Genomic DNA, 26644 nt, shown 5'->3' on the forward strand with positions numbered 1-26644 from the left:
GTCACTGATGAGTAATAATTTGGCATTCTGATTTCTGATCAATCCTGTGATAGTGATAAAGTGAGACTGCCTCGATGGGAAGATTTGAGATCCCTCTTGGTGAAGGCAGAGTCTGATTTCTGAGCCTACAAATGTGCAGGGTAGCGTGGGGTCAGCATGCTAGTCATTTGTCATTAGCCATTTCCCAGACTGTGCCCCCTGCATCTGCCGGTGGCATATGGCCTTGTGCTTTTGTAGAATTTCTATAAACTCCTCTTTTATTGCTTTAATTGCTATGTAGTTTAACCTTGCACTTGTATCTATTTATTTCATTTCATTATTTCCTCTCCCCACTTAGATAAGTTTTTTCAGGACAGAGACCATGTAGTGTTTTTCGTAAAGCTGACAATAATGATGTTCAGTGGAAGAGAGATGAGGCATTATGTCAATTCCACAATGAGGAGTAATGCAACATAATATTTATTTGAAGTAGCTAGACAGCCCAGCAATCGACAGACCCACGTGTCCTTTAGACTTTTGAAATGTCATATTTAACATTCTAATCAGTGGAAGAAAATGAATACATGGTAGTAGAACAGCTCCCTATTTGGTGGAAAGATAACAGCAGGTCCCCATTTTTCACCTTAAACATATCTCCATAAACATGAAAGAAAAGAACTCATGAAAGTATTAGAAGAAAATAGAAGCAATATGTTTATAATCGTGTGGTGGAAAAGAGCTTTCAGACCCTGATGCCACAGGCAGAAAGCTTTGGCAGATTTGACCACCTTGTCTGTGGCACCAAATTAGCACCGACCTATGCCAAGCACTGGACAAAGTGTCTTCCGTGTATTGTCTGGCTTAATCCCCACAGTCCTGTGAGGACGGCAGTGTCATCCTGTTTCATAGATGTAGGACATCGACTTAAGGCCCCAGTGACAAAACCAAAAGCAGAAGCCAGTTTCACCTGACTGTAAAGCCTGAGCTCCTTACTCCACTCTTCTGTCTCATCCCCTTAGAGACAAAAACTTTGGGAAGTCTTTGAAACACTGAAAATCAATGAAAGCCCATATTTATTTATTGTAAAGAGTTTTAGAAGTGAACAAGAAGACAGACAATCCAGGGGAGGAGAGGGCAAAGGCTCGGAAGAGCAGCCATCTGTTGACCGTCTGTCCCCGTATCAGCCCGTCCTCATGGCTAGCAGGTTTTGTCAGCCAGGCCTTTGTCACCTCATGGCATAAAAATAGTCTCTGATACTCTCTTCTAGTACTTTCATAATCTGTCTAGAATTTGTTTTGTTTTTTAGTGTAGTTGAGGTAGGGGATCTAACTTTTTCCCCCTGTATGAACATCGAATTGTTTCAAAATTTTCTACTGAATGGTCCATTCTTCACCAATCTAAAAATACTATCTTGACTATAACTCAATAAAAAAAGTTTTAAAAAGTAATAATAAAAATACTGTGCTTATCTCGACTCTGTTGTATTGATGCAGTTATCTTTTCCTAGTACCGGTAGCACACTGAATAATTCCAGTTGCTCTGGAACATATTGTATAAATGGTAGGGTAAGCTCCTGCTGTTTGATCGTCTTTTTCATACATTTCATGAATATTCATTCACATTTTCTCTCCCAAATGTCAACTAGCCAGGTTTTGTTGAAGATTTATCTTGGATTTAAATTGGACTGCATTGAATCTGTAGGTCAATTTGAGAATTGATATCTTTACAACATTCTGGGAAGATGGTATCTCATGCCATGTATACAGCTTTCACTTTAATGTCCTTCAGAAGAGTTTTAATATTCATCACATATGTCTTATACATTCTCAGTTAAGTTTATCCCTAGGTACTTTATGCGGTTTTTTTGATATTGTAAATGGGATATTTCTTCTATTTCTTAGTCTTCTGTGTTATATAGGAAAGTCTTTGAAGTTTATATGTTGATCTCTTGATTCTGTATGTAGCCATCTTCCTGAATTCTCATATTGCTTCCAACCTAAAGCTTGTCTATCATTTCATGTGCAAATGTGCTTGTCTCTTCCTTTCCAGTGTTTTTCTTACCGCAGTGATGAGGACCTCCTCAACAGTGACCAGTAGTGGCCATATGATAGGCATCTGACTCTTGTTCTTGTCTTTAAAACGATGCTGAGGTTCCTGGTAGATACTTTTGTTTTCCTACTTCTAAGAGTTTGTATTGGGCATTATCTGTTGAACGTTACCTAAAACAATCAATAAAACGTATTGCCAGCTGTGTGCATGATCCTAAGTTAGGCACTGTGAAAGAGGCAAAGGATTATTAAACAAGAGAACATTCCTTCCACAAAAAAAGCCTTCGTCTCACTGGGTAGATAAGACTGAAAATGAAAAGAAATGAATAAAGATTCTAAGATAGTCATTGTGATGAATAATTCTGATCATGTTTCTTCCAAAACAGATTTGTTCACGCAGAAAAGCAGCAAAAGATCAGAAAAAAAGCGTAAGGTAAATATTACTCTGGTAACTTTTTTAAAAGCTTTTATTTTTTGTTTGTTTTACTTTTGTGGGGGAGGTAATTAGGTTTCTTTATCTTTAGTGGAGGTACCAAGGATTGAACCCAGGGCCTCGTGCATGCTGAGCAGCTCACTCTACCACTGAGCTGTACCCTCCCCCTAGTCTGGTAATTTTTGAAGTAGGATTTTAGAACTAGAGGAGAACTTAGACCTCATCTATTTCAATCTCTTCATTTTATAGTGAGGAAAGCACAAAAGGCAGGAAGAATATTTATTTATCATAATGCTTTAGCCGAATTTATTTACCAGCAAAACTAGCTCCCCAGCCAAAGCTGAGCTGGAATGGGACCGGCCCAGATGCCTCTGCTTTTCCTAGTCCTTTAAGGGAAGAAGGGGGAGGGAGAGAGGTTTGGGTTTTCACCCGTTTCTGCTGGTGGTGGCCATCAGGCTGGGCTGGGCCAGTGGCCTTCTTGGAGGTTCTGGGGTAGGGAAGGCCACATGGCTCTAGGGTTTGAGGACCAGCCTCACTCAAAGTTGTTGGAAGGGAGAATATATGAGTCCTTCCTAGAAAGTGGCAGGGAAACTTCCCTTGTCCTCCTGCTGGTTTTCAGACGCCCACAGTCTATTCCCTTTATCCAAACCTCATAGAATTTTAACTGGGAGAAACTTTAGACAGCAGTTTGTTTCTTCCTTTTATATTAAGAAAGTGGAGAAAGAGAAAGGGAAAAGGTCCTGCCCCATGGCCATACTGCTAGTGAGTATCAAAAAGATGCTTCCCTTCCACTGAGGCCTTCATTGATCACACTGTGCTTGGGCTGTGAGCTACATGTTATGTCACAAATCAGCACTACATACTATATGGACACAAGGAGTTTCTAAAACAAACTTATTATGCACTCAGATGTTTTCCTATTCTATGTATATTCAAAAAAGAATATTTTGTGTTTTAGTGCTAGTCGTGGTCTTTAAACTGATTTCACAATTCACTTAGCATCAGAGACAGCCTGCGGTGTGAAAGTCAGTGAGTCAGATAGCTCTGCTACTTGGACTCAGGTTTCCTTGGTGTGATCCAGTTTACAGGACAAAGCCACTAGGAAAATAGGGACTCCCTCCCCCTCAGCCCCAGCACGTGCTGCGTGTGACTGCGTCTGCAGAGGGCTGGGGTGAACACTTCCAGAGTCATGTTCTTCTGCCTCGCACGGCTGTGCAGGGTCTTCCCTGCACGAGGGCACTTGGCAGGGCCAAGCAGGGGAGTGGGGCTAGAAAGTCTGCCTGAACTCCGTGCTCAGCCACATGCAGAGGCCTGTCCGGGGACACTGGGGGGCCATCTCAAACGGGCATGGAGAGCTTCTGGGAGCCCGGTGTGCATGGAATTATTCCATAATTCCATAATTATTAAATATCAGGGTCCAGGTGTGTGGTGCCTTTGCTGGTGGTGAGTGTTTACTGAGGTGCCCACTTAGTCCCAGTAAGACCAGACAGGCACACTGTGTGAGACGTAGAAAGTGGCGTGCATCACTAATTGTGTGTGTTTCCTTCCAAGGGGCTTCTTTCGGTTTTTGCTGCGTAGAAAATGCTCAGAACAAAGTGAGAGCCAGGTAAATCTGAGGAGGATAAAGTACTGTTGCCAGAGAAAGCAGGGGAGATGCAGAATGAACGTTCCCCTTTTTCCGTTCTAGGAGGGCTTCTTCCAGAGAATGCGGCCGCTCTGGCTCAGGGACATGTACAGACCTCTCAGTGCCACACGCAAAAAAAATATGGCGCAGAAGCTACATGATGGGGAGTCTTCTGACGAGGAAGAGATTTTCAGTAAGGATGCGAGGTAAATGATTGGTGACAACTTAAAGTTCTCATCCAAATGAGGAAAGAATGAAAAATTTAATTGTTCCTTTCAAGACTAAAGGCCTCGGCATTTTTCTTCTTCCCCAGGGCACCCACGGATGACGCAGCTGACGTGGTCCTGACCAGCGAGCCGGACGAGCCGGATGAGGAGAGCGAGACGGTACTGGGGAGCAACGCGGTGTGAGCGCCGTCCCGCCTCGGGCCGCCTGTGCATTTTATTTTCTAATATTATCTTTTCAGAAAGATTGCTTATAAAATACTCCTTTTTCTCCAGTGAAGATGTACAAATTCCAACCAATTCTAGCCACGTGGTGAGGACTTAAAATGTAAATAGTTGAATATTTATAAGCAAAGAACAAGGGCCACAGGCAGGAGAAAGCAGGGCTGAGGCTTGAATCCCTCACAGTAGGCAGTGCTTCCGTGAGGGGTGACGTGGGCACAGGAGGATGACTAGAAGGATGAAGAAGGGCTTCTCTCCCTCGTTTCCCCAGTATAGTCAGTCCCTGGGAACCGGGAAGCGTGTCGTGCGCCGGGGGCAGGATCGTGCAGTCACGGCACAGCCGCCGCTGGCTTCCCCCCCTGCTCCGGGCCGGCGGCGGCTACTCACAGCACGGCTGCCCCTGCCAGCGGGGGCCCCGCACACAGGGGCTGGGGCGGCCAGAAGGTTTGCGTCCCTGGGCTGCCTCCACCCTGAGGCCAAGGCCTGGCTTTTCTCCGAAGCTCTCAAACTCGTGTACAGATGTGTTTCCTGTCATGGTAGGGGGTTCTCCACCCTTTGAAGCTGGTGGAAAATTCTCATTGAGTTTTTTCTTCTCTAAAAAGCCCCTAACCCTTGGAGAGCTAGCTGGAGGGACAGGGTAGAGAATGTGTGGGAGCAGCCATTGCCCAAGGTGGCCATCCCCAGGCCTCCCCTGGGCTGCCCTGGCCTCTCCTGACCCCACTGAGGGTCCGCCACGTGCTGCTCAGCTCCCTCCAGCTCAGCCCAGCACCAAACCTCCCCACTTCCTGCCTCACCCAGCACAGGCCTGTGGCTGCGTGATTTCAAGCGAGTGTGTAATGACAGTGCCACCTGCATCAGCTGCAAGGTTCTTCCACTCCTGCAAAGAAAGTCATTAATCAGTCGCATTTAATAAGCCAGTGATGGTTGAAGTACCTTAGTGAGTAAAAGGAATTCTGAATGAGTCAATAACAGTGACAACTACAGTGAGAATGACGGGAGCTGTTTACTGAGCACCTGCTCTGGGCCAGGTGCAGTACTAGGCACTTGAGTCACACCATTAGGTCATAAGAACAGAAAGTCCCCATGCCCGCCCAGACTCTGTAATGAGTCAGGGGTTGATGTCAACGAGGGAGGTGGACACGAAGACAAGGAGCTGATGAGAAGCCAGGGATAAAGATCCTCATGTTGCTGGGCTTCCCAACGTGCGGGCCAGGATTCCAAGTAGCTCCAGGTTCCTATGTGGGGATGTTTCCATTATTTCAATGTTGGTACATAGAGGGAGGCTTAGGTAATATTTTTTATGTCACACTACCTCCAATTTGCACAATTCTTTATTAGTCTCAAATGCTACCCTAATGTATTTCTAAATAAAAATGCCCAAGAGTAAGGCTCTGCTTTGCCCAGCTTGACCCAAATTGGGCAGTGCTTTTGCCAGAACACAGACTTCACCTGGCCCACCTGTCTGTCCTTGGCTCAGGGACACACCCTGGCTCTAGGAGTCAGCTGGTACAAAAACCATGGCCACCTACAGCTGCCTCTGTCTCCATCATACTGATGGGCAAACTAGCTCGGAGTCCGGCTCCTTACTGAGAACTGAGTGACAGAACAAGGGACGGAGATACAAGGCCAACAGCTACTCAGTGAAAATTCTCACTGATTCTAATGAGATCTGTCAGAGGAATTAGCCATTTTTAAAATGGTAATGAAACGAGGCAATGAATGAGTAGGGCAAGAATGACACAGAAGTGTTGTAGGGTTCGGAGGAGGGAAGGTTAGGAAGCTGGGGAGAGTCCATGAAAAAGGTGGGACTTGTCCTGGGCCTGGGTTACAAGCCAGAGACTGTGCCTGGTCTGGAGGAAGAGTTGGACACAGTCCCTGTCCTCCAGGCACTCCTAAGACTGGGAGGAGGGACAGACCCCTGAAGGTGTACGTAGAAGATAGTGTGTTGACGTGACAATGGCAGTGTGCCAAGCGGTGGGTTCAGCTCTTGGTTGGCTGGAAAGGAGTAAATGTGAGGGATGGCTTGGAGGAGGGGAAGAGGAAGGAAGCCACACAGAAGTTTAGGCTGATGAGATGAAGGAAAGGCCTGGTCTAGACAGGACAGTACAGCAGCGAGAAGCGTGAAACCCCAGGGTGTGCTCGCACGTGCGCAGCCTGCTTCCCGAGCACGCAGCGCGAGGCGGGAAAGGCAGTGTGAGAGGCCGCGTGGGGAGCAGGGGACCAGTCCCCGGGGTCCTGGCAGAGGCACGTGGTCGTGACCAGGCAGCACAGACTGCAATGTTTTAAGCAGAGAAGGGTCATGATCAAGCTTGAGTTTTAGAAAGAGCACTTTGAAGGTGGTCTGGAAGTAGAGAGGCCAAGAGATCAACTTGGGGGTTTAGACCAAGTAGGAACTGGGAGGAAGTGGGGCGCCAGACTGGAGGTTTTGATGCAGCTGAAGCACGTGTATGGTGGGTACACATGAGTGGGAACTGGAAGGACAAGCGCTTTTGTTCACAGAAGGAAAGGTTGGACTTTTGAGAGTTTGTATGGTAGATTCCAGATGATAATAAGGTCCAAGTGTAACCTGGGGGTGGGGGTCAGGAAGTATCGGGAATCCAGCAAGTGATGAGAAAGAGCTCGAATGACCTTGGAGACTCACTTGTTTCCCCTTTATGTAGCTCAGCAGAAAGCTAGCTCAGCAGGCACCTGCAGGGCCATGGGTGGGGGAAACAGGCGCCCCTTCCGTCATTTCTACCCTCTGGCAGTTCCCAGTATTAGTGGTACAGGTGGACAGAATCAACTTTCTCAGAACTCTGGAAATCTAACCAATGGGCTTGTAGAAATCTGAGGGGCAATTTTTTTAAGAAAACACATTAACTTTCTCTCTCTCTTTCTTTCTTTCTTTTTCTATCTTTCTTTCTCTATTTATTTATTTAAAACACTAACTTCTGTCAGGACAGTGAGATCTGTGTTGCTTTAACTTGTCCTAGAACATTGCTCTCCATGAAAGTTTCTTGGGGACAAAGTCTTTGTCCTATTCTTTGTAACCCCAACACTTAGTGCAGTGCAGAGCATGGCTCACAGTGAATGTTTTTGAATATATCCATTAATTTTTGTCAACTGTGATTCAACAACCACCCCCCTCCCTGGGTCGCCTATCTGACCATAATGAAACTCAGATTCTTATGAGAGTCTTGGTGTTATAAAATGTTTAGGAAAGGTCATGAGTTTAAGACATGGTACCAGTGCTACTAAAACCTCTTGGTGGAGGGAGCTAACGAGCCCACTCTCCGATGTGCTGGCAAGAGAAAAACTGAGCCTTTGTTCTCTTTCCACAAGTTAGGCACCAGCAAGCTAATGAAGGGGGGAGGGAGGCTGCCACTAGTGGGCATCTGCAGAACTGTTAGTCCAGCTCCAGATGCACAATCGACACCTTCATTAACCCAAAGTGAACTTTGTGAAACTGCATTTCTGAACTACAAGACAAATAGGAGGGTCTTTTCCAAAGCCTGATTTAGAGGAGGCTCTTCACCTTGAGTCTAAAATCCCCTTCAGACAACTGAACCTACCTGCTGTGATCTGCTTGTGACATGGAGAAATCACAAAATTTTCAAGGTTCTGAAAAACCCATACTTCTTATTAGTTGTAGTCAGGAAAGAAAGTATAGTGCATTAGGCAATAGCAATATATCTTCTTTATATTTTTCACACTACAGCTTAACACAAACATCCATACCTCAAAGGTTCCTATTGACCACAGATAATTCACTTCAGACATACAGAATTTTTGAAAAATAACGTTTTGGGTGGTTGAGGAGAGAGGTGCCCAGTGGTGGGTGTTTAGGAATTTTTTCCGCTTTACCATTTAAAAGCAGCTAATAGTTGAGGAGGCACCCATACCTTTTGTTCCCTGAAGAATTTTGGGCTAAACTTAGTTCTTTGCAGCTCTGTGCTGCATACATTTTAAGCAGTTAGGAATTTTGCACATGAGCAGGGGTTAAATTCAAAAGTGGAATTTCAAGCACGTTAGAGCAACAACAATGGGATTTGTGACAACGCTAATTAACAGTATCAATAATATACAAATGATTGTCCTGAAATATCATCTTTCAAAACAGGATAACATTTTGAAGAGGTGGATTGAGTTTATCTTGGAAGAGTGTGCAAATGGTTTCATTATCTACTATTTTTAACTGCCAGTAAAAATATAAAATCGTTTTCTTCTATAGATAGTTCAGAGTGCCAAGAATTTGACCAGAGCTGATGGAAAAGTGACATTATTCACCTTTTAATGCTTCTGGGTCTCTATAACGCCAAGGATGAGAACTACCCCAACTGTCTTTTTAACCAAAGAGGATTTGATTATAAATGCCTATGTATGTGTGCGAATGAATGACCAAATCATGTAGGGAATGAAGGTATTTCATGTAGGGCATTTTCAAGCTTGGCCAGTAAAAACGTTATGTAAACTTACGGTCTCCCCCAACGACAGTGTGAAGCTCTGAGATCTGTTCTGTTCACTGCTGTATCTTCAGTGCTTAGACAGAACTGACAGAAAGTAACTACTTAATAAATTTGCACAAAAAGGAATAAATCCTGCAGTATTATGTTTAACTAATGAATGCAACAATTTTGATAATTGCATAATTTTGCTGTTATAGGTAAACTCAAAAAGGCCAAATAGTATGCAATATTTCAAATATTTTCTATAGTGAAATATTAAGTACCAAAAAGACAGAATCAAAGAAAAGCTAAGGCTGTAGACTTTTGGGAGAACTCCATGCCACTTAACTGCTCTCATATTATTCCTCTGTTTGAAACTAAAGTCAAGGAAAGTTGACCTCCCCTACTCAATTCCTTACAACCTTCATGAAGATCTTTCGTGTGTGTTGATATCTTTCAATGCAAATAAAAATCATTGCACCAGTATGTCAAGCCATTGTTGCACCCATCCCCCTTTGCTTCTGTCAAACAAGCTGTCCTGGGGTAATTTTCACATTGTAATTTAAATTACTTCATGTACCAATGTCCTGAGATTGACTGTCTGGAAAAGCCTATCTAGCTGGTATGTCAATTCAAGACAGTTGGGGCCCATTCAGGAAACAAAAATCCCATCCAGTATTTCTGAACCAAGATTTAAAACAGGAAAATAGATACATAGGTATGTCCTGAAAAAGACAAAAGGAGAAAAAAAGATGGATGCCAAGGTAACCCAGAGATTATTAACTGCATGAAGAAGTTACTTCCCAAAGAACGAGGGGAATAGAAGGGGAAGGCAATGTTACCAGGACCCAGGAGCTCACAAGACGGAATGACCACATATCTGACGCTCAGATCTCTGGGGGAAGCACTGAACTTGCTGCCTCTTGGTCCTCGGCCAAGAAGGTGACCCAGAATTTCATTCCTGAAGGATCTGTGTCTTCAGAAGCCCTGTCCTTTCTTTTTGGTTGCTGGGGCTGCTATTAATCTCTGCTGTTGGACTTACGAATACAAAAGGCATCCCAGATGGAGTTCCAGGCATGGCCCTCCTTGCCCCCCATTGTGGAGCAGTGACACAAAGTCCTTGGAATTTGGGTTAGTCACTCCAGCCAGTAGAGAAATCCCTTTTTTGTCTGAATGGCCCACAGAGATGTACTAAAATTTGGCTGAATCCTGGCAACTTAGTAGTAATATTTTAAAATATAAATCCCAAAAGATTATTATTGATAGCCTTTTATAAGATTATTAACAGTTAAAGCAACCATAAAAGAAACCAAAAACATTTTCTGCGAATAGGTACATATGCAATAAAAATGTATTAAAAAAACAAAAGCCGGGGGTGGGGGTAGAGCTCAGTGGTAGAGCATGCGCGTGAAGCCCTGGGTTCAGTCCCCAGTACCTCTATCTTAATAATAGAAAAGAACATTAAAAACAAAAGTAAAGCAAAAATGAGCCAAAGACTTAAGATCGGAGAAAATTCAAGAGGGGAGAGTCAGAAAAATGCATGTGGGTGTACCCCGGAGTAAGATGTAACTTATTACTGAAGTCCTAACTTTCAGATCACCTGGTGGGCCTCGGAGTATTTATAATATTAGAGAGATAATAAAAGCTCTGCATGAAGCAATGGTGAGAGTTCCTCTTTTTTTTTTTTTTTTAATATTGTTTTGGGGGAGGTAATCAGGTTTATTTACCTATTTTAATGGAGGTACTGGGGATTGAACCCAGGACCTCATGCAGCCTAGGTATGCACTCTGCCACTGAGCTTTACCCAACCCCCGACTTTGTCTTCAATTAAGAGTGCATTAAGAGAAGTAAGAGAACAGGGAGGAGTGGTGAGTCCAAAAGTTTAATTAGACAGCTCCTAAAGCAATCTAGAGGAGAGACAGTTAAGATACAGATGAATGACCTAAATGTAAAGGTAATGTTGAAATAGAAATAGAATGCGGTAATTTTTACAAAAGTAGGAAGGAGATGTCTTAAGTTTGAGCCACTAAAAGAAAATGATGCCTTTAATGAAAATAATTAACAAGGGAGTAATTTAAGAAACATCAGTCCATTTTGGGTGTGTTTTCAAGGGCTCCTGTGGGACATTTTTGAGTTTGTTTTTGTTTTTGTTTTATGTTTTTATTGAAGTATGGTCAGTTCACAATATTGTGTCAATTGCTAGTGCACAGCACAATGCTTCAGTCATATAGGTACATGCATGTATTTGTTTTCATATTCCTTTCCAACATAAGTTACTACAAGATACTCAATATAGGTCCCTGTGCTATACATTATAAACTTGATGTTTATCTATTATATATATATTAGTTAGAATTTGCAAATCTCAAACTTTGGGACATTTTTGGAAAAAAAAAATACTAGACAACACAAGGAAGAAAATGGTAAGTTCTACCAACGAAATTCAAACCAAGCCATGTAGGTTTAGAGAAAGATGTTTCGTTAAATATTAAATATACATATTTGTATGCTCATGTGTATTTACTCTATTATGTATTTTACTATATTCAGGTCAGATATTCAGCTCACCTTCAGTTTTTTTTTTTTTAATCTGTAATTTTAATGTCCTGTGTGTCTACTGGACTCTTTGTCATTTGTTCTGCTCTTAAGTCATGATCTCTTTTTGTTGTTTCGTGATTGCTTTTCCTTCGGTTTCTTTGGGGACCTTAAAGACACCTACTTTAAAGACTTTTCAAATGGCTCTAAAACTTTATTTTTTCATCTATCAGTTCTTCCATTTGTGGAGATTGTTGGCTTCCCCAGCGCCCTGTGATTCCTGGTTGTGGGATTATCTGGAGATTCCGTAAAACCCAAGGCCATCTACCAGCGGCCTCTACTTGGTCTGTACCTGGCTGGGCTCCAGACCAGGGTTTTCTCAGAAGTGTCCACTGTGGGCCTCCACCTCATGTGAGTGACACATTTCTGGGACAGTCCCTTAAGCCTAATGGTTCTGCCCAACCACAGGCATGTGGCTTTGGTTTTTGCCACGACCTTGAAGGGTGGACGTAGCTGCTCTGGTTTATCATCACCAACTGGCAGCACAGATCCTGACACCAGCCAGCTTCAGGGCCCAGCCCGGCTCAGCATTTACACTGTGGCTCACACCCAGCACGTTCAGCCCTGCTGTCTTCCCAGCCCCTTCTCCGCCTGCAGCCTCTGCCCTATTTTCTTTTAAGGAGAAGTCTCCATTTCGTGTCTACAAACATGTCCTTCTCATTAATTTTTTTAACACTCTCATGTCTACGTGTTTCGGGCAGAAGGACATGGTTTCAATCATCTTTAACCAGAAGCCATGTGACTTCCCCACACGTGATACAGCCGCTGTTAAAGCAGAGGGGTTCCACAAGCAGGTCGAAATGCACACCCCCAGAGCGCAATGTTATTCCTGGACATGACTTACAACTACTCACATTAGGCCTGTTTGGACCTGCTGGTGAGCAGGATCAGGCTCAGCCTGGGGCAACAACATAAAGGTGAAAGCAACCTGTAATTTTTATTGAGAGTCAAATTTGAAGCATGCATATTTATTAATTTTTATTATTTTATTAAACGAATACGTAGATAGAGTGCCATGTGCCAGACTTAGGGCCTTTGTTTGTAAGCGCCTTACAAACATGGACTAATTTAATGCTTATAACAATCCTGGGACACGGATACTATTATTATAACCCCCATTTTACAGATGAGAAAACTGAGGTACAAAGAGGAGTGAACCATGACTGAGATTCTGAGTCCCGTGCGCTGAGCCTATGCTCCCCTATACTTTGTGAGTGTGTGTGTGTGTGTGTTTGTATGTGTGTGTGTGTGTGTATGACACATGTGACACTAGCTTGTACTTAGGAGCAGGGAGCGTGAAGTCAGACTCTGACTGTGGTGTGACTTTCCACAGCTAGAAGTGGAACGAGGAAGGACAGACGATGGCAGACTCAGGGACCTGGCCCACTGGCACGGGCCTGCTGCCCCAGACCAGCTCTGCCCACTTCCTCCCCGCCTGCTCACGTGGTCATGGGGCTGACCGAGGCCTGGCTCAGACGCAGCAGCCTGAGGGCACCAGGGAGGCCCGGCTGCAGCAGGGGCGGTGGGGTCTGTCCTCTCCCACCCTCATCAGAGCATCAGGAAAATCTGTTCACTGTAGACTGGAGGGACTAGGGGCTGGAGACGTCAGAGAGCCATGAAAACAGCTCCTTCCTTAAAAGAAAGGGTGGACAAATCACTCCATTGTTACTCTTTGTGTCTAGGGAGACAGAGAGATGGAAAGAGAGACCAGGGTAAGGACTGAGAGGACAATGAAAAATACAGAGAAACACAGAAGTACAGAGAGTCTAGACAGAAAGGTGCCAAGACAGAAATAGATACAGACACTGGGAGACAGAGAAACACACACCTGGAGGGTGTCTGGATGGAAGGTGCTGGGAGACGGGGTGGGGCTGAGCCAGAACTGATGTGGGGGGATGGTCGTGCAGCAAACCGAGCCGCTGAGGCCCTGAGGGTTTGGGGTCCTTGGGGAGTCTGGGACAGAAGGGCCTAGAGCCACGGGTTCCCCACCTATCAGTATGGCCTATCCAAGGATGGGGCTGGGGCTGAAGTAGGTGTGCGGAAGTGTATCCAGTCCCCTCCCGAGGCTGTTGGCCTGGGGTCCCTGGAGCTGGGGACAGGTGCCTGCCTTTCCGCGTCCTCCTCCCGAACTGTGCCAGCTTTCCCCGTCCCCCCACCCCAGGCCAGTGTCAGGTTCCAGGCTGTTCCCCGGGGGAACTTTGATCTGGAAAGAATGAGAGTGACCGAGCTGGCGGCTGCCCAGGGCCGAGCCGTGCCACTGAGACCTGGCCTGGGCTGCCCCTGCCACCTTCCCACCTGTGGGGGCACCAGGCAGTCACTCCAGGGCTCAGGAGACACAGGTGGGGTCTCTTCTGCTTTCCTGCCCCCCTGTTCTCTCCACTTCCATTCACTGTTCAGTCACTAGTTCCTCCACTGCTCCATTCGGCGCCCCTCCCTTCACTCACTCATTCAAATGGCTGATGGAGCTGGGGGCTGGGCCAGGGGTCAGAGGGATGAGAGAGGCAGGGCCTTGCCCTCTCAGGAGCCCCAGAGATCACTACTCAAGACAGACAGCAGCTCCACACCGGAGGAGGGAGCCAGGGCAGGAGAGGAGGGATATATTTCAACCGGCATGGTGGGCGGGGAGGGGAGGGGAGGAGTGCTAACAGGCCTCATCAGGGATGGCTTCCAGGAGGAGGTGGCATTTAAACTGGGCTCTGAAGACCTAAAGAAGGGAGTCTGCCAGACAGGATGGCAAGTGGAAGGGATGCTTCAGGCAGTGGGACCAGGGCAGCCACAAAGGCAGAAGTGTGGGAGTTTGTGCATTTTGCCGGAAGGGCCTTGAAATGCACCTTAAGGCATTCGACCCACTGTTGGTGGAGGGGAGTCATGGGTCAGAGGGATAGTTTTGTTAGAGAAAGGAGACTCGGGGGGCTTGCAGGGGAGGTGGCAGCCTGGTGGTGTGGGTGCTGGTCTCCTCCAGGCTTCCCCAAGGAGGTGCTAGCGCCCGCAGAGACCTCCCGTACCGCTCCAGCCCCAAGGGGGACTCCAGAATGATTCTGAGGAAGCCCAGCTTGTGTGCGGGCTGCAAAAGGCTTTGGAGGGCCCTGGCAAAGGCCAGAGCCCAGCCCCCTGCCTCTGCCCAGCCACCCCACCCCCACTGCTTACTTGGAGTGACATAGCCTTTTGCTGGGCTGAAAGCAGACACTGCCTGGCCTGCGGGGCCCCTGGGGAAGGCCCAGGGAGCCACAGCCCTGGAGCTCTGCCTCCCCCAGTCCCTATAAATAGCCCAGGGAGGGGGAGGGGAGGCGGGCCAGGCAGGGCTGGAGGGGGCAGGCCTCGGGTGGGAAGTTGTGGAGCAGCGGGGGAGAAGGGAGGATGAGTCCAGAATTTAGGCCCAGTTCTGCCGCTGATGATGACTGCTCGCCCCTGGGGGTCTCGGGGTCCTCTGGGCCGGGGCAGCCAGGCTGGCGGAGCGGATTGCACGAGCACGTAGACGCAGGGAGTGTCGTTCTAAGAGGACAGGAGGGGCCAGTGCTCCTTCCTGTGTGGCTTTTCAGAGGCACAAGGGTCAGGATATTAGCTGTGAGGGCCCCAGGCCGGGGCTGTCCTGCCCCAGAGACCACAGTGGCCCAGGACAGGCTGTGGTGGGGTGCTGTTCCCAAGGTGGGGGCAGGGCGCTGGGGTGAGTCAGCGGAGACCTTTCCAGGCCATGGGGCCAGGGCTTAGGAGCTGGGACCTGAGTGGGGAGGGGATCCTAGAAATGGAAACTGTGAGCCCCATGGCCTTATCTGGGCTGGAAGCAGCTGTCTCCACTCCACACCCTCCGCAGCCCCTGCCTTTGCTGGGAGGAGGCAGGCCCCTCCACACGGGGATGTGTGCTGTTTGTTCTCTGGGCGGCCTGAGCCTCAGCAGAGGCCCGTGGGAAATTCCTCCTCCACTAGGACCACGAGGGCCCAACGTTGGTCGGGGGTTGAGAAGGTCTGCTCTCTCTTACCCTCTCTCCAGATCAGGGCCACCCTTAAAACCTTGTATGCAAGTCTCCGCAGAGCGCCCAGGATCCCTACCTTCTAGAGACAGACTTCTAGGTCTGGTTAAAGAGGCAGCCAGAGATGGGGCACCTGACTTGTGCAGTCAGACTCACACAGTGATACACAAACGCTTGATATATGGAAGCATATGGAGACGCTCAACATACACATACAGGCATGCGTGCGTTCTACGCTGACACATGTGCAGCAGGCATGCATTTGCGTGTGTCTAGAACACGTTCAGCACTTATGAGCAAATGCATAAAAGTCCCTCCTATAAACACAGGTGCTTGGAAATGTACCCACACCCCACACGCCACATACACGTGCAGGTCCTGTAGACTCTGCAATGCCCACATCTTCCCTCCGCACTGACACACCCACACTGGGACACGCAAGCATGATACATGCACAGACACGTCCTCAGATACGTGGGAGAAAGATGAAAATGTGTGTCCAGCTGAGTGTCCCTGGGATGGAGTTTAAAGGAGAGTTTGGTAGAGGGGAATTGGAGTGACCCAGGGGGCAGGGGTCTCTTCCGTCCCCCCACGCAGGGGCCTCAGGGTTCCAGGATTCAGGAGAGTTCAGGCAGGCAGAGCTCTGGGGCAGAGGGCAGAGCCCCATGTGTCCCTCTCCTAGTCCTGGCCGGAGATGAGGCCTGGGGCCTCCACGACTGGCCCCCCGGGCTCCTGCGCAGCCTCCACCACACTCCCACCTCCCTGCTTAGCATTCCCCTTGGCTCCCGAACCCAGCAACCTGGCAGGAAAAGATAAACGTAAGCCTTGCATCCACACCCATATGGATCTCATAACAAGGCAACAGTTTCCAGGGCAGAGGCTGGATTTCAGATTGGAGAGGAGGGGTGGGAGATCCTTTGTTTGCCGAGGGGTCCGGCCCTGGAGTGCATTGCTCCACTGGGTCCTTGTTAGTCTACTCCCTTTGGGTGCCTGCAGCTGGGAACCCTGGGGAGTGGGGAATGACTGGCTTCACACACCTTCCCAATTATGAGAACTCCCAGGCCCATCAGCCACCCAGCAAGCTGAGGGCTGCAGGCAGGCAGGGCCCATCAGGGCCTGGCAGATAATGGGTCTGGCCTGGCCCCTGACCTTCCAACCTGAGCCCATCCTGGCAGAGGGGCTTGGAGGGCTGAAGTGACCAGTGAGGTTGGCAGCTGCCTTTGACTCAGTGCAAAGGCTGTGACCTTCAAGACAGGGTTGTGCAGTACCTGTGAGCCCCCTGTGGCTCATCGTGGCCGCTAACGCACCCTCTCCGTCACCCATCTCAGTCCATCCTGGAGGTTCGACTGGCTCCCAAGTGAGTCCCCTTTTTCGAGGTATCCCATCACCCCATGTTCACAGAGCACTTTCTAAAGCCAGTTGTCTCTCCAGGTGTGGGGGTGGATGAACAGCTGAGACAGACAGCCCCAGCTCTCTGAGGATGGGGTCCAACACATGCACGCAAGTGTGTATATGCACCTCACCCACGCCCGGGGACTCGGGTGCAGAAGGTGGAGGAGTGGGCCTGACAAGTGGGCCCAGGAATGCAGTGGCCTGCACCATCCCACTTCTTATGGCCTTTCCCCACCCTGTAAGCCTTGTGTGCCTTCTCGGGACCTGAGGAGTCTGGGGAGGGGGTGGGACCTTCAGGCCTGAGGGCTGGAGGCTGGTGGGTATATGGAGAGGGGCTGGGCTGGCGATGGAGAAGCGGCAGTCATCGGTACGGAGGTGGGGGTGGGTGACACCACCCAGAAAGAGTCTGCGGGTGAAAGGGGTCAGGCCCAGATCAGAGCCCTGGGGACCACGGTTAAAGGGTGAGGGAAAGAACAGCCACTCAGGAAGGTCCCTGGGGAGGAGAAGCTGAGGGGGTGGGAGGGCAGTCAGGACTGGCAGGAGGAGGGATGGTCCTCAGGGGGCAGTGCCGGAGGGCCTGGAGGGGGTTCTGAAGAGTTCTGAGGAGCAGTTCCAGGGAACAGGAGCCTCCAGGCAAATGGGAGCAGGAGGAGCTGCCCAGACTTGGCTGGATTTGACTGCTGCCCCCAGAGGGGTGCTGGGACTAGAGGCAGGGCCCTGGGTTTTGCACCTGTCGTTGAGAACCTTACTTGTGGCCTCGGGCCTGTCCGTGTCCCTCCCTGGGCCTCCGTTTCCCCATCTCATCTCCTGGCTTCATGGTTTGGGCTTGGCAAGGATTTGACTGCGTGAGGTGACGGCAGGGGACTCAGGAAGCCTTGTCCCACATCCTACTTCCAGCCCAGCAGCACAGCAGATCAAGGGACCAGCAGGCGGTGGACAGGTCACAGCCAGGGGAAGGGAAGCTGGAAGGGTGGGTGTCAGAGCCCCTGGGACTCAGTGGGAGGTCGGCCTCGCTAGCCCGCTGACATCAGGGCTGGTGAATGTGGAGGGAGTTCAGCAGGGTCCATCAGCCCTCACCTCCTCCACAGTGTGGTACCCGGCAGGAGCTGGGGGAGGGTTGGAGGAGGGGCCTTGAGGGGATGGCTGAGAGGAACCCCTGGGGCCTGGGGCAAGCTGCAGCCTCCCCCCAGGTGGCGTGGAGCCAGCTCTTGGGTAGCTCTGGTCGTCGATCACCCCCTCCCCACCTCAGCATCACCCCCTCTGCCCTCACTCCTGCTCTCCCTGCCCCTCTGCCCCTCTTCCTCCCACTCCTGGTTCATCTCTCCTCTCCTAGGCTCATCTCCAGCTACTGACTCAGTGGTCTGACAGTCAGCAGTCAGAGAAGCCAAGGGGGATGGTATGATTCTGGTACTGTCTGCCCAAAACCCACTGCAAGCCCCATCTCTGCCCTTGCCAGTCACAGATGGAGCCCTGCCCAGCCCCTCCCAGATGTCGTCATGGTACATCAGGAGAGACCAGATAACCTGCCTGAGGTGGGAGAATGTGGGTGGATCCGGGGCAGCTAGTCTCTAGAATATATCAACCGTTAGGGTTCCCAGCCTAGAGACCCAGCCAGCCTTCCTTCTCCGGGAAGCTGGGAGAGAAGGCCAGACCCCTGCCTGCCCCGACTCCCCTCTATGCTGCCGGACCAGGCACAGGCCCAGGTTCACTTCGGCTATGGGGACAGGGACCAGGCTGTTCAGTCCCGCCCAAACTTCCCCACCTGGTCATTCCTCAGGTCCTGCGAAGGAAGTGGCTGGGCTTTCCTGGCAGAGACCAGGGTCTCTGAACTCCAGGCTCCCGTGCTCAGACCTGGAGGGGCTGAGTGCTACTTGGGGCAGAAGCTGTAGCAGAAGCCTCTCTCCTAGTCTCTATCAAAGATTCCACCCAGAGAAAGAATGCAGGGAGCAGTCTGGCTCACCGTGTGCAGAGAGCTACTTACAAAACACACACACACACACACACACACACACACCCCATGCACGCCTTTTGGCATTTGACTTTCTCATAAAATAATTGCTGGAAGGCTCCTTGGATTAGGTAACCCAGTGTTCCTTCCTGTCCCTGTGGAGGAGGGAGAGAGGGGGGATTGGCGTTCAGCATCTGTTACGCTGATCCAGCTCCTTTGGGGCAGAGCAGGCCAGTCCAGGAGGTCTGTGGCTGCAAACATCTTTGGAAGCCCAGTGTGACAGAAACAAGTCTTTCAGGCCTCTCGTTCCCCTGCCACCTGGCTGTGCCTGCCCAGCCACTAGCCCTCCTTCAAGTGGGCCAGGCCTGGGAAGGAGAAGGCTAATCAGGAAAGGCTTTTTGCACAAAAAAGGAGGAGATGCTCCCATTTTTTATTTTAAATCAATTTTACTATGTACATGAGATCAGACAGCACCTTTGCCCATCGTTCTGTCATTCCGAAGCAAAAGCTATTTTCATTCCTCCCTTTCTCGTGATGTTTGGAGGTTGGGGGTTATGGAAGGGAGGAATATCTGGGTTCCAGCATGAAAGGGGTGTTGAGAGGGAATCGAGGTGGGAGCCCTGGCCTGTAACCACAGACCAGGGACTGAGACTTGATGGAGGGAGAGAGGTGATTAGTCCCATGGTCTCTGACCCAAGAATTTGGAGATTCGGTCCTAAGCACACCTTCTCTTCTCTGTCTGACCTCAGTCACTTGTGGATGCCCCAACAGGGGCCACTCAGTGAGCTCGGAGCCCCGTGACCACTGGCAGGAAGGACACAGGAATCTTGTTACACAGAGTGGGGCTGGGAGGGGAGAGTGCATAATTGCAGAGACAAGGAGGGACCTCACCACCTGTCTCCCTCTCCCTTAGGTGCAAGAAATTCCAGGCCAAGATGCCTCACGTAAGTATGTGCTTGTGAGGGCCGTGTCCACGGCTTAGAGCGGGCAGTCATGTGCACAGGGTGACAGTTCTGGGGGTTACTGCTGCCGCTCTCAGGTCCCCCAGAGCAGTGGGGGATCCCTACCCCCATTAGTACCTGGGCCCTGAGAGTGAGAGCCCCGTGGAAACGCATAACCCACGTCCGCTGTCTCCTAAATCAAGTCTACTTGGGGGTCGAGGCCTTCCTCTGACGGCCGGCAGTCCCTCCCACATGTCGCACACTGCTTCTCCAGGGTCAAGGGGGTCTCCGCCTTGGCACTCCCCCTGAGCTCCGCACCGAGGGAGACGAGAGGCTGGGCGAGCTCTTCTCCAGCGCCACTGGCGGCACTCCCCCTCGCCGCATCGCGTGGGTCACAGGGGCTGGGGTTGGGGGTGACCCCGAGCCGCCAGGCCCCGCCCCCAGGCCCCGCCCCCAAGCGGCGCCCATTCCCGGTGCTCGCCGGGCTCGCCCCGCCCTCTGCCCGCCCCTCCCACCGCCCCTCAGTTGAACCCAGGCTGGAGTCCTCCTGGGTGGTTCTGAGGCCCCTGTTAATGCCATGGCTGAAACCCCCCCGACCCCTGCTGGTCACCTGTTTCAGGTCCGGGTGATGGGCCCCCCGAAGCCGCCCAAACCATCCCAACACCAGAGCCCCTCAAGCCTCGCCCTGTGAGCCTCTCCTTGCGGCAGCCTCACCAGCCAGTCACAGCCGTCACACGAGTCTCCGAGAAGTTCTCTGGGGAGACCTCAGCCACAGCTCTCTCGCCCACGTCTGCTGCCATCCTGGGGGGCCTCAGCTCAAGCCCCAGCGCGGCCACCACATCCTGGACTCCCAGTCCCAGTGGTAGGAGCAGGAGACCATGACCTCAAAATGGGAGGGAGGGCAGGGGCTGGGGGTGGTTTGCAAGACACTCAGAAATCCTGGGGCCGGGCCCTACCCGCTCTGCCTGTCACTGCCACCACCGTCCCCAGCTCGCCTGCTCCATCAGATGGGGCCCATCTTTCCCGGCTCGTCTCCCAGAGCTGCTGTGAAGTAGCCTCATCCTGCGGGGTATGACCATGGCTTTTACTGCAGATCAAGGCTGTGGTTAGAAGGTGGCCGCCTACCCTGCACACTTTGTGTGTAACAGACCTGGCGTGGTCCCCCTGGGGCTGTCTTGGACCTGTGATCAGGCCCCAGTGGTGTGTCCTTGGGTCGGGCTGTGTGGATTTCCAGAATGAGGGCTTGGTAACATGGTGTCTACTGGATATGCAGCACAGGAGGTCCTGGGCTCTGTGCTCTCAAATGCAGTGAGGAGTACTTTAAAGGACCTCTTTTATGTCATTGCTCTATGTTCCAACATCCTTTCTCCTCAACTGTTGGCCCAGGCAGGGTCAGCTTAGCCCAGAGGTCCTGTCAGTGCCCAGAGTGATGCTGGGTGAATAGCTCAGGGCGGGGTCAAAGGATGGGAGGCAGGCAGTGGTGGCCCTCCCCAAGGCCAGGGTTTGTTATTTCTCTCCCTCCCTTTGTCCCGCAGAGAAGAACTCTTCCCTCCCACGGTCTTTGTCCAGCTCTGGCTATGGGGGGGTGACGGCCAGCAGGAACGATAACAGGTGAGTCAGGGCCCCTGTTCCCGGTGGCAGGGTCGTAAATCCCCTGGAACTGTCTGGGCTTGGCCTTGGACCCAGGCTACCCAGGCCCCTGCACGGAGCTCCCAGTGCCAACCCCAGGAGGAGGCACCTTCCTTGGCTTGGTGCCTCTGGATAACTAAGGCAGCAGTGTCGCCTAGTGGGGTTTGAGAGGAGAAATGAGGCAGCGAAGCTTGGTAGAGAGTTTTGTTTGGAGCAATACGGCGGAGGGCTGGTTTCTTTTTAGGATCCTTCAAAGCAAGTCTGTCCAAAGATTGGAGAGAGTTTCTCAGTCCCCACAGGATGGATCTTCAGCCATCCTGGCTAGGCTCCCTCTGAGCTGGGGGCTTCCTGCTTGTGGACTGAGGAGTTACCTGGAGAGGCCCTTACCCTGGGGGAGGCCTGTGAGGGGGTTCCCTGTGTTACAGGCTGCCTCCTGGCCTCTGGTTGTCCCCATGCGCTGCCCCCAGGCCCTCTGAACTGTGATCGGAGCTGGGTGTTGGGTGGGGTCTGGCTTGGCTTTTCTCTCCCCCTCTTAATAATAAAAGGAGAATTGTGACTTTCTGACAAACTGTTTTGGGGGGAAACAGAGGGGATCTTATTTAGTGGTGGCGAGGAGGGGGCCTGATCCTGGTGGGGCTGGTTCTGGGTGCTTGTCCTGCCAGGAGGCCGCCCCCGCCCACCCCAGGCATTGACACCTGCCGAGGGGCGATTATGCCCAGAGAGGGGGCCCACTGCTGGCCAGGCCGGCCTCAGACAGCAGCTCAGTTCCAAAAACCTGTGGAACCGGTTGGGGGCTGGAACAGGGGTGCTTCCTCTCTGCCTATAGCCCAGCCACTGCCTCATTTCACATTCAGCGGGGTGGAGGCCCGGGGCCTGTGCGAGCTAGTGATGGCCAGATCTGTGCTCTTGACTCAGTGGTCTCTCCTCAGCCCACCTCGGGTGACGCCACCCCAGTCGTCCCCCTCCCCGCAGCCGCCAGCCATGACTCAGGCCCATCGGCAGGGGGAGCGTCGCCGGGAGCTGGTGCGGTCACAGACGCTGCCCCGCACCTCGGGGGCACAGGCCCGGAAGGCATTGTTTGAGAAATGGGAGCAGGACACAGAAGCCAGCAAGTATGGATGCTCATAGCACCCTCCCAGATCAGTCTGGGCCCCCAAAGGAAGCCTGAGCCCACACTGGGGTCAGGCAGGCAGGCAGAGCAAAGCTGGCCCTGTCCTGTTCCCCCGAGGGCAGTTCCCCAAGATGTGACCTCTCAGGCAAGACATAGGTCAGGGCTGGCTACAGGGCCGGCTGAGGGGCAGGTGGCTCCAGTTCTGGGGAGGGAGGCTGTGATGAGGCCCCAGCCCCTCTCCCACATTCCCAGAGGGAACTCTAGGCACCCTCACACCCACATCCCTCATCCAACTGAAGAGGTTGGTTTCCAGGCATGACTGGGGAGACCAGAGGGCAGTCACTGGGATTCCCAGCAGAAGCTGGAGGTGACACAGTGAGACCCCAGTACCACTGGCTCCCTGTCACACTACACCACCCGCCCCATTAGAAACGGCCACCTTTGCATGTTTATCCAGCCCTCCTGTCAGTGAGTGGTATTGACTCCTGTTACATTTAGGGTTGGCCCAGGCCTATGAGACAATGACCCCCCCCCAGTCGTGGCTCCCAAGGCTCTGACTCTGGTGAGGGGGACAGACCCAGGAAGTGTCCCACTGACCCAGACAACCTGATCTTGGCCGATAAAGAGTGTCTTTGGGGCCTAGAATAGGAAACCATGAGGGAGGGTGGCCTCGGAAAGAGCTCAGAGGAGGGGTGGGATGGAGGCAAGGAGGGTTTTCCAAGCAGAGGGCAGGGGCATGGGCCATGTGGGGTCAGGTCCTCTGCCGCAGGATCGCCAGTGTGGGAAGTACACAGGGGGCCTGGAGGCTGGAAGGGGGCTGGTCCTGCCGGACCCCATCAGTGGACGCAGTGCAGCTGGGACACGGGGCGCACGCCTGGACGTGGGCGTGGGGCTGGGAGGTTGCCTGCCGACAGAGCATCCCCCTGGGTGAGCAGAGCTGGTGAGGCACATTCCCGGAGCAGATGGCAGCTGAGAGGCAGCCCCCTGGCCCCCAGCCCCCAGCAGGCCTGCCCTCTCTCCACAGGGGGAAGGGCGAGACCCGGGCAAAGCTGAAGCGCTCACAGAGCTTCGGAGTGGCCAGCTCCAGCAGCATCAAGCAGATTCTGCTCGAGTGGTGTCGCAGCAAAACCATCGGCTACCAGGTGAGGCAGGCTGGCCCGGCTGTTGGGCCCCTCCAGAGGCCGCAGTGGACATCACCCACCTACCCTGCTCTTGTTCCCTGAGCCAGTATGGATGCTAAAATTTTCAGAAAGCTGATTATAACAACAGAGCCATTCCTCTTTGGCCAATCTTGGAATCAATTCCATTTAAAAACCATTATGTGCTTAACGCTGGGAGTAAGATGAAGTGCCTTCTCCATGGAGTTTAGTGGCCAGAGGGTGTGCCAGACAATTAAAAATGACTAAAATCAGAGAGATGATTATAAGGGCTGTGAAGGAAGTAAAGTGGGTGCTATCTGCAGTATTTCAAGAAAATTATTTAACATGCTGACTTTATTTTTTGAGAGGGAAGAGGTAATCACATTTTTTTTTATTTATTTACATATATACTATATCTTAAAAATATATTTTTATTGAAGTATAGTCAGTTTACACTGTTGTGTCAATTTCTGGTGTACAGCACAATACACAGTCATATAGGAACATACATAGATTTGTTTTCTTATTTTTTAACCATAAGTTACTAGAAGATACTGAATATCGTTCCCTGTGCTATACAGTATAAACTTGTTTGTCTATTTTATTTATAGTGTTAGTATCTGCAAGTCTCCAATGCCCAGTTTATCCCTTCCCACCCCTTTCCCCACTATTTTTAATGGAGGTACTGGGATTGAATCCAGGACCTTGTGCGTGCTAGGTACACACTAACCACAGAGCTATACCTCCCCCCAACATGCTGACTTTAACATTCTAGGTGTCTTCTCTGTGTGTGCACACAGGGTAGACCTCTGAAAAGGGGCATTGTAATTGCTTCTAGACTAATGGCTGTGCTGAGACAAGGTGAGATGGGCAAATTTTCCCATGCCGAGGTAAAGAGCTGTTCACTTGGTTTCCAACAGTTTTTCTCAGAGTGAATTGCTCACCTACTCCAAAACCCTTCCTACAGAAATTTTAGAGTCATCACTGATTCAGTGGTAACCCCTAATAATAGAGTGGTGAATTTTATAATCAGACATGGATGCTGAGAGTTCAGAGGACATGGCAACATTTTAAAATATCTAACTGTAAGGTGTATTCCCCTCCCGCCGCCCTGACTGGTGCTCATTTTGTAGGTCAGCTACTTTTCTTGGAAGCAGTGTGGCCAAGGGGAGGAAGAATGTCTCTCAGATGTCAGCTTTGAGGAGGAGGAGTTCAGATGCCCAGAACTGGGCTAGCACTTCTGAATCTTCCTGAAGGCCGGGCCCTGTGACTTCCTTGGGAAGCTCTGCACCACCTCACCCCCACCCCTGCGCTGCTGGAGCCTGGGGCCACTCTGGTCTGCAGCCCAAATCCTGCCTCGTTGTGCTGGGGGGCCAGGCTGGGGTTGGAGAGAGGGCCTGGCAGGAGGTAAGTGTCACCTTTGGTGGGGGAAGGATGGCTTGGACCCTGGGAAAAAGCCTGACTGTGGTTGCATCTAGACCTAATAAAAGAGGTGTCACTACAGGGTGGGACATGAGGCAGGGGAGGGGCGCACGTGTAGCCAAGCTGCCATTTCGCTTCGGTGTCTGTTCAGTGTGCCTGGCCAGTTTCCTACTAGCCTGTGTCACTGTGCCCGAATCGTCTTTGTGTTATGTTTCCCCAGTATTTTTGGTTGCTGCAGCTCTTTGCTTGGCAACCACTCTGGCTGCTGGTCCAGGGATGGCCCCTGAGGTGGTCCCTGGGCTCTGTCCAGCAGACCCCCAACTCACAATCAGGGGAGAGTTTAATTCTTTCACACAGGAGTCAGCTGAGACTACTTCTGTACACGGATATGGAGTCAAATGGAGAGCTGCCTGCAGGTAGATGTTGCTGTTCCACGTCAAGGTGAGAATGACAGGATAACCCAGCATCAAAAGCTCCCAGAGGAGGTTCCAGTGCTAGGCTGGGATCAGAATCAGGCCCCAGCTCTGTCTCGACCTAAAGGTAATAAGATCAAAGCTGTAGATATAGATCTACCTTTGGATCTTCTGGGAAGCCCAGATCAGCCTCCAGAGCCCCCTGAGGAGGCTGAAATGTCCTCATCCCTGCAGGAGGCCCAGGCTCAGCGTCCAGAGCCCACTCAGGAGGTTGAGTCTCCACCCCAGCAAGAGGGTCCTGCTCAAAATCCACAGACCCCTGGGAAGGTTGAATCTTTTCCGCCCCAGGCAGAGGCCCAGGCTCAGCGTCCAGAGGCCACTGAAGAGACAGAACCAGCTCCACTTCAGCAGGGGGCTCTGTCTCAGCCTTCAGAGGGCCCTGAGGAAGTAGGCGCTGCAGTCCCTTGGGGGGAGGGAGGGCTTCAGGAGCTTTTAGCTGAACAATTAAGGCCTCATGGTCCCAATGAGAATGAAGCTCAGCAGTCAGACCTGCACAGTGTCAGTGTTAACCCTGTGGATCTGGCACTTACTATAAATCCAGAGGTCACTAATGTGGTTGAAACTTCTCCAGTTCTGCAGGAGGCCCCCTATCAGCCTCCAGAGAGCCCTGAGGAGGTGGAACCTTCTCCAGTCCAGGAGGAAGCTGCGTCTCAGCCTCCAGAGAGCCCCGAGGAGGTGCAACCTTCACTTGAGCAGGAGGCCCAGGCTCAGCCTGCAGAGCATCCTGAGCAGGCGGAACCTCCTCCATTCCCTCAGGAGGCCCAGGCTCAGCCTGCAGAGCGCCCTGAGTATGACTCTGCCCCACTCCAGCAAGAGGCCCCAGCGCAAGTTCCGGGGTCCCCTGGTGAGAATGTACCTCAGTTTCCAGCGAGTGAAGAGGCAGCAGCTCGACCTGGAAGTAACTATCCAGCTCACTCCAAGCTGTCCAGTGTTACACTTAAACCTGTGGATTTGGAACTTATGGTCACTCCAGAGCCTGCTAAGGAAGGCGAGTTTACCGCAGCCCAGCAGGAGCCCCGGCCTCAGCCTCCTGAATATTCTGTGGAGGCAGAACCTTCTCCAACCCCGCAGGA

The 26644-nt window shown here is 51.1% G+C and overlaps 1 protein-coding gene across 13 annotated transcripts in view; it reads left to right on the forward strand.

Annotated features, from left to right (window-relative positions):
* The window catches only part of LOC141573571 (leucine-rich repeat-containing protein 37A-like), a 60860-nt gene extending 35911 nt beyond the window's left edge, over positions 1–24949 (forward strand). For 8 of the 13 annotated variants that reach the window (XM_074342474.1, XM_074342475.1, XM_074342476.1 and 5 more), the window contains 10 exons: positions 2414–2460; positions 4012–4066; positions 4148–4290; positions 4398–4470; positions 19770–19800; positions 20417–20659; positions 21333–21408; positions 22356–22538; positions 23562–23679; positions 24810–24949. In XM_074342474.1, the coding sequence (XP_074198575.1) occupies positions 2414–2460; positions 4012–4066; positions 4148–4290; positions 4398–4470; positions 19770–19800; positions 20417–20659; positions 21333–21408; positions 22356–22538; positions 23562–23679; positions 24810–24911 (1071 nt within the window). In that variant the 3' untranslated portion in view covers positions 24912–24949. Of the gene's footprint in view, positions 1–2413; positions 2461–4011; positions 4067–4147; positions 4291–4397; positions 4471–11722; positions 13300–18241; positions 18326–18364; positions 18769–19769; positions 19801–20416; positions 20660–21332; positions 21409–22355; positions 22539–23561; positions 23680–24809 lie in introns of those variants that run through there. The other 5 variants (XM_074342472.1, XM_074342480.1, XM_074342483.1 and 2 more) reach the window with 5 other exon arrangements.
* Positions 24950–26644: the final 1695 nt, after the last annotated feature.

The sequence above is a fragment of the Camelus bactrianus genome, chromosome 16, assembly GCF_048773025.1.
Source record: "Camelus bactrianus isolate YW-2024 breed Bactrian camel chromosome 16, ASM4877302v1, whole genome shotgun sequence".
NCBI classification, from domain to species: domain Eukaryota; kingdom Metazoa; phylum Chordata; class Mammalia; order Artiodactyla; family Camelidae; genus Camelus; species Camelus bactrianus.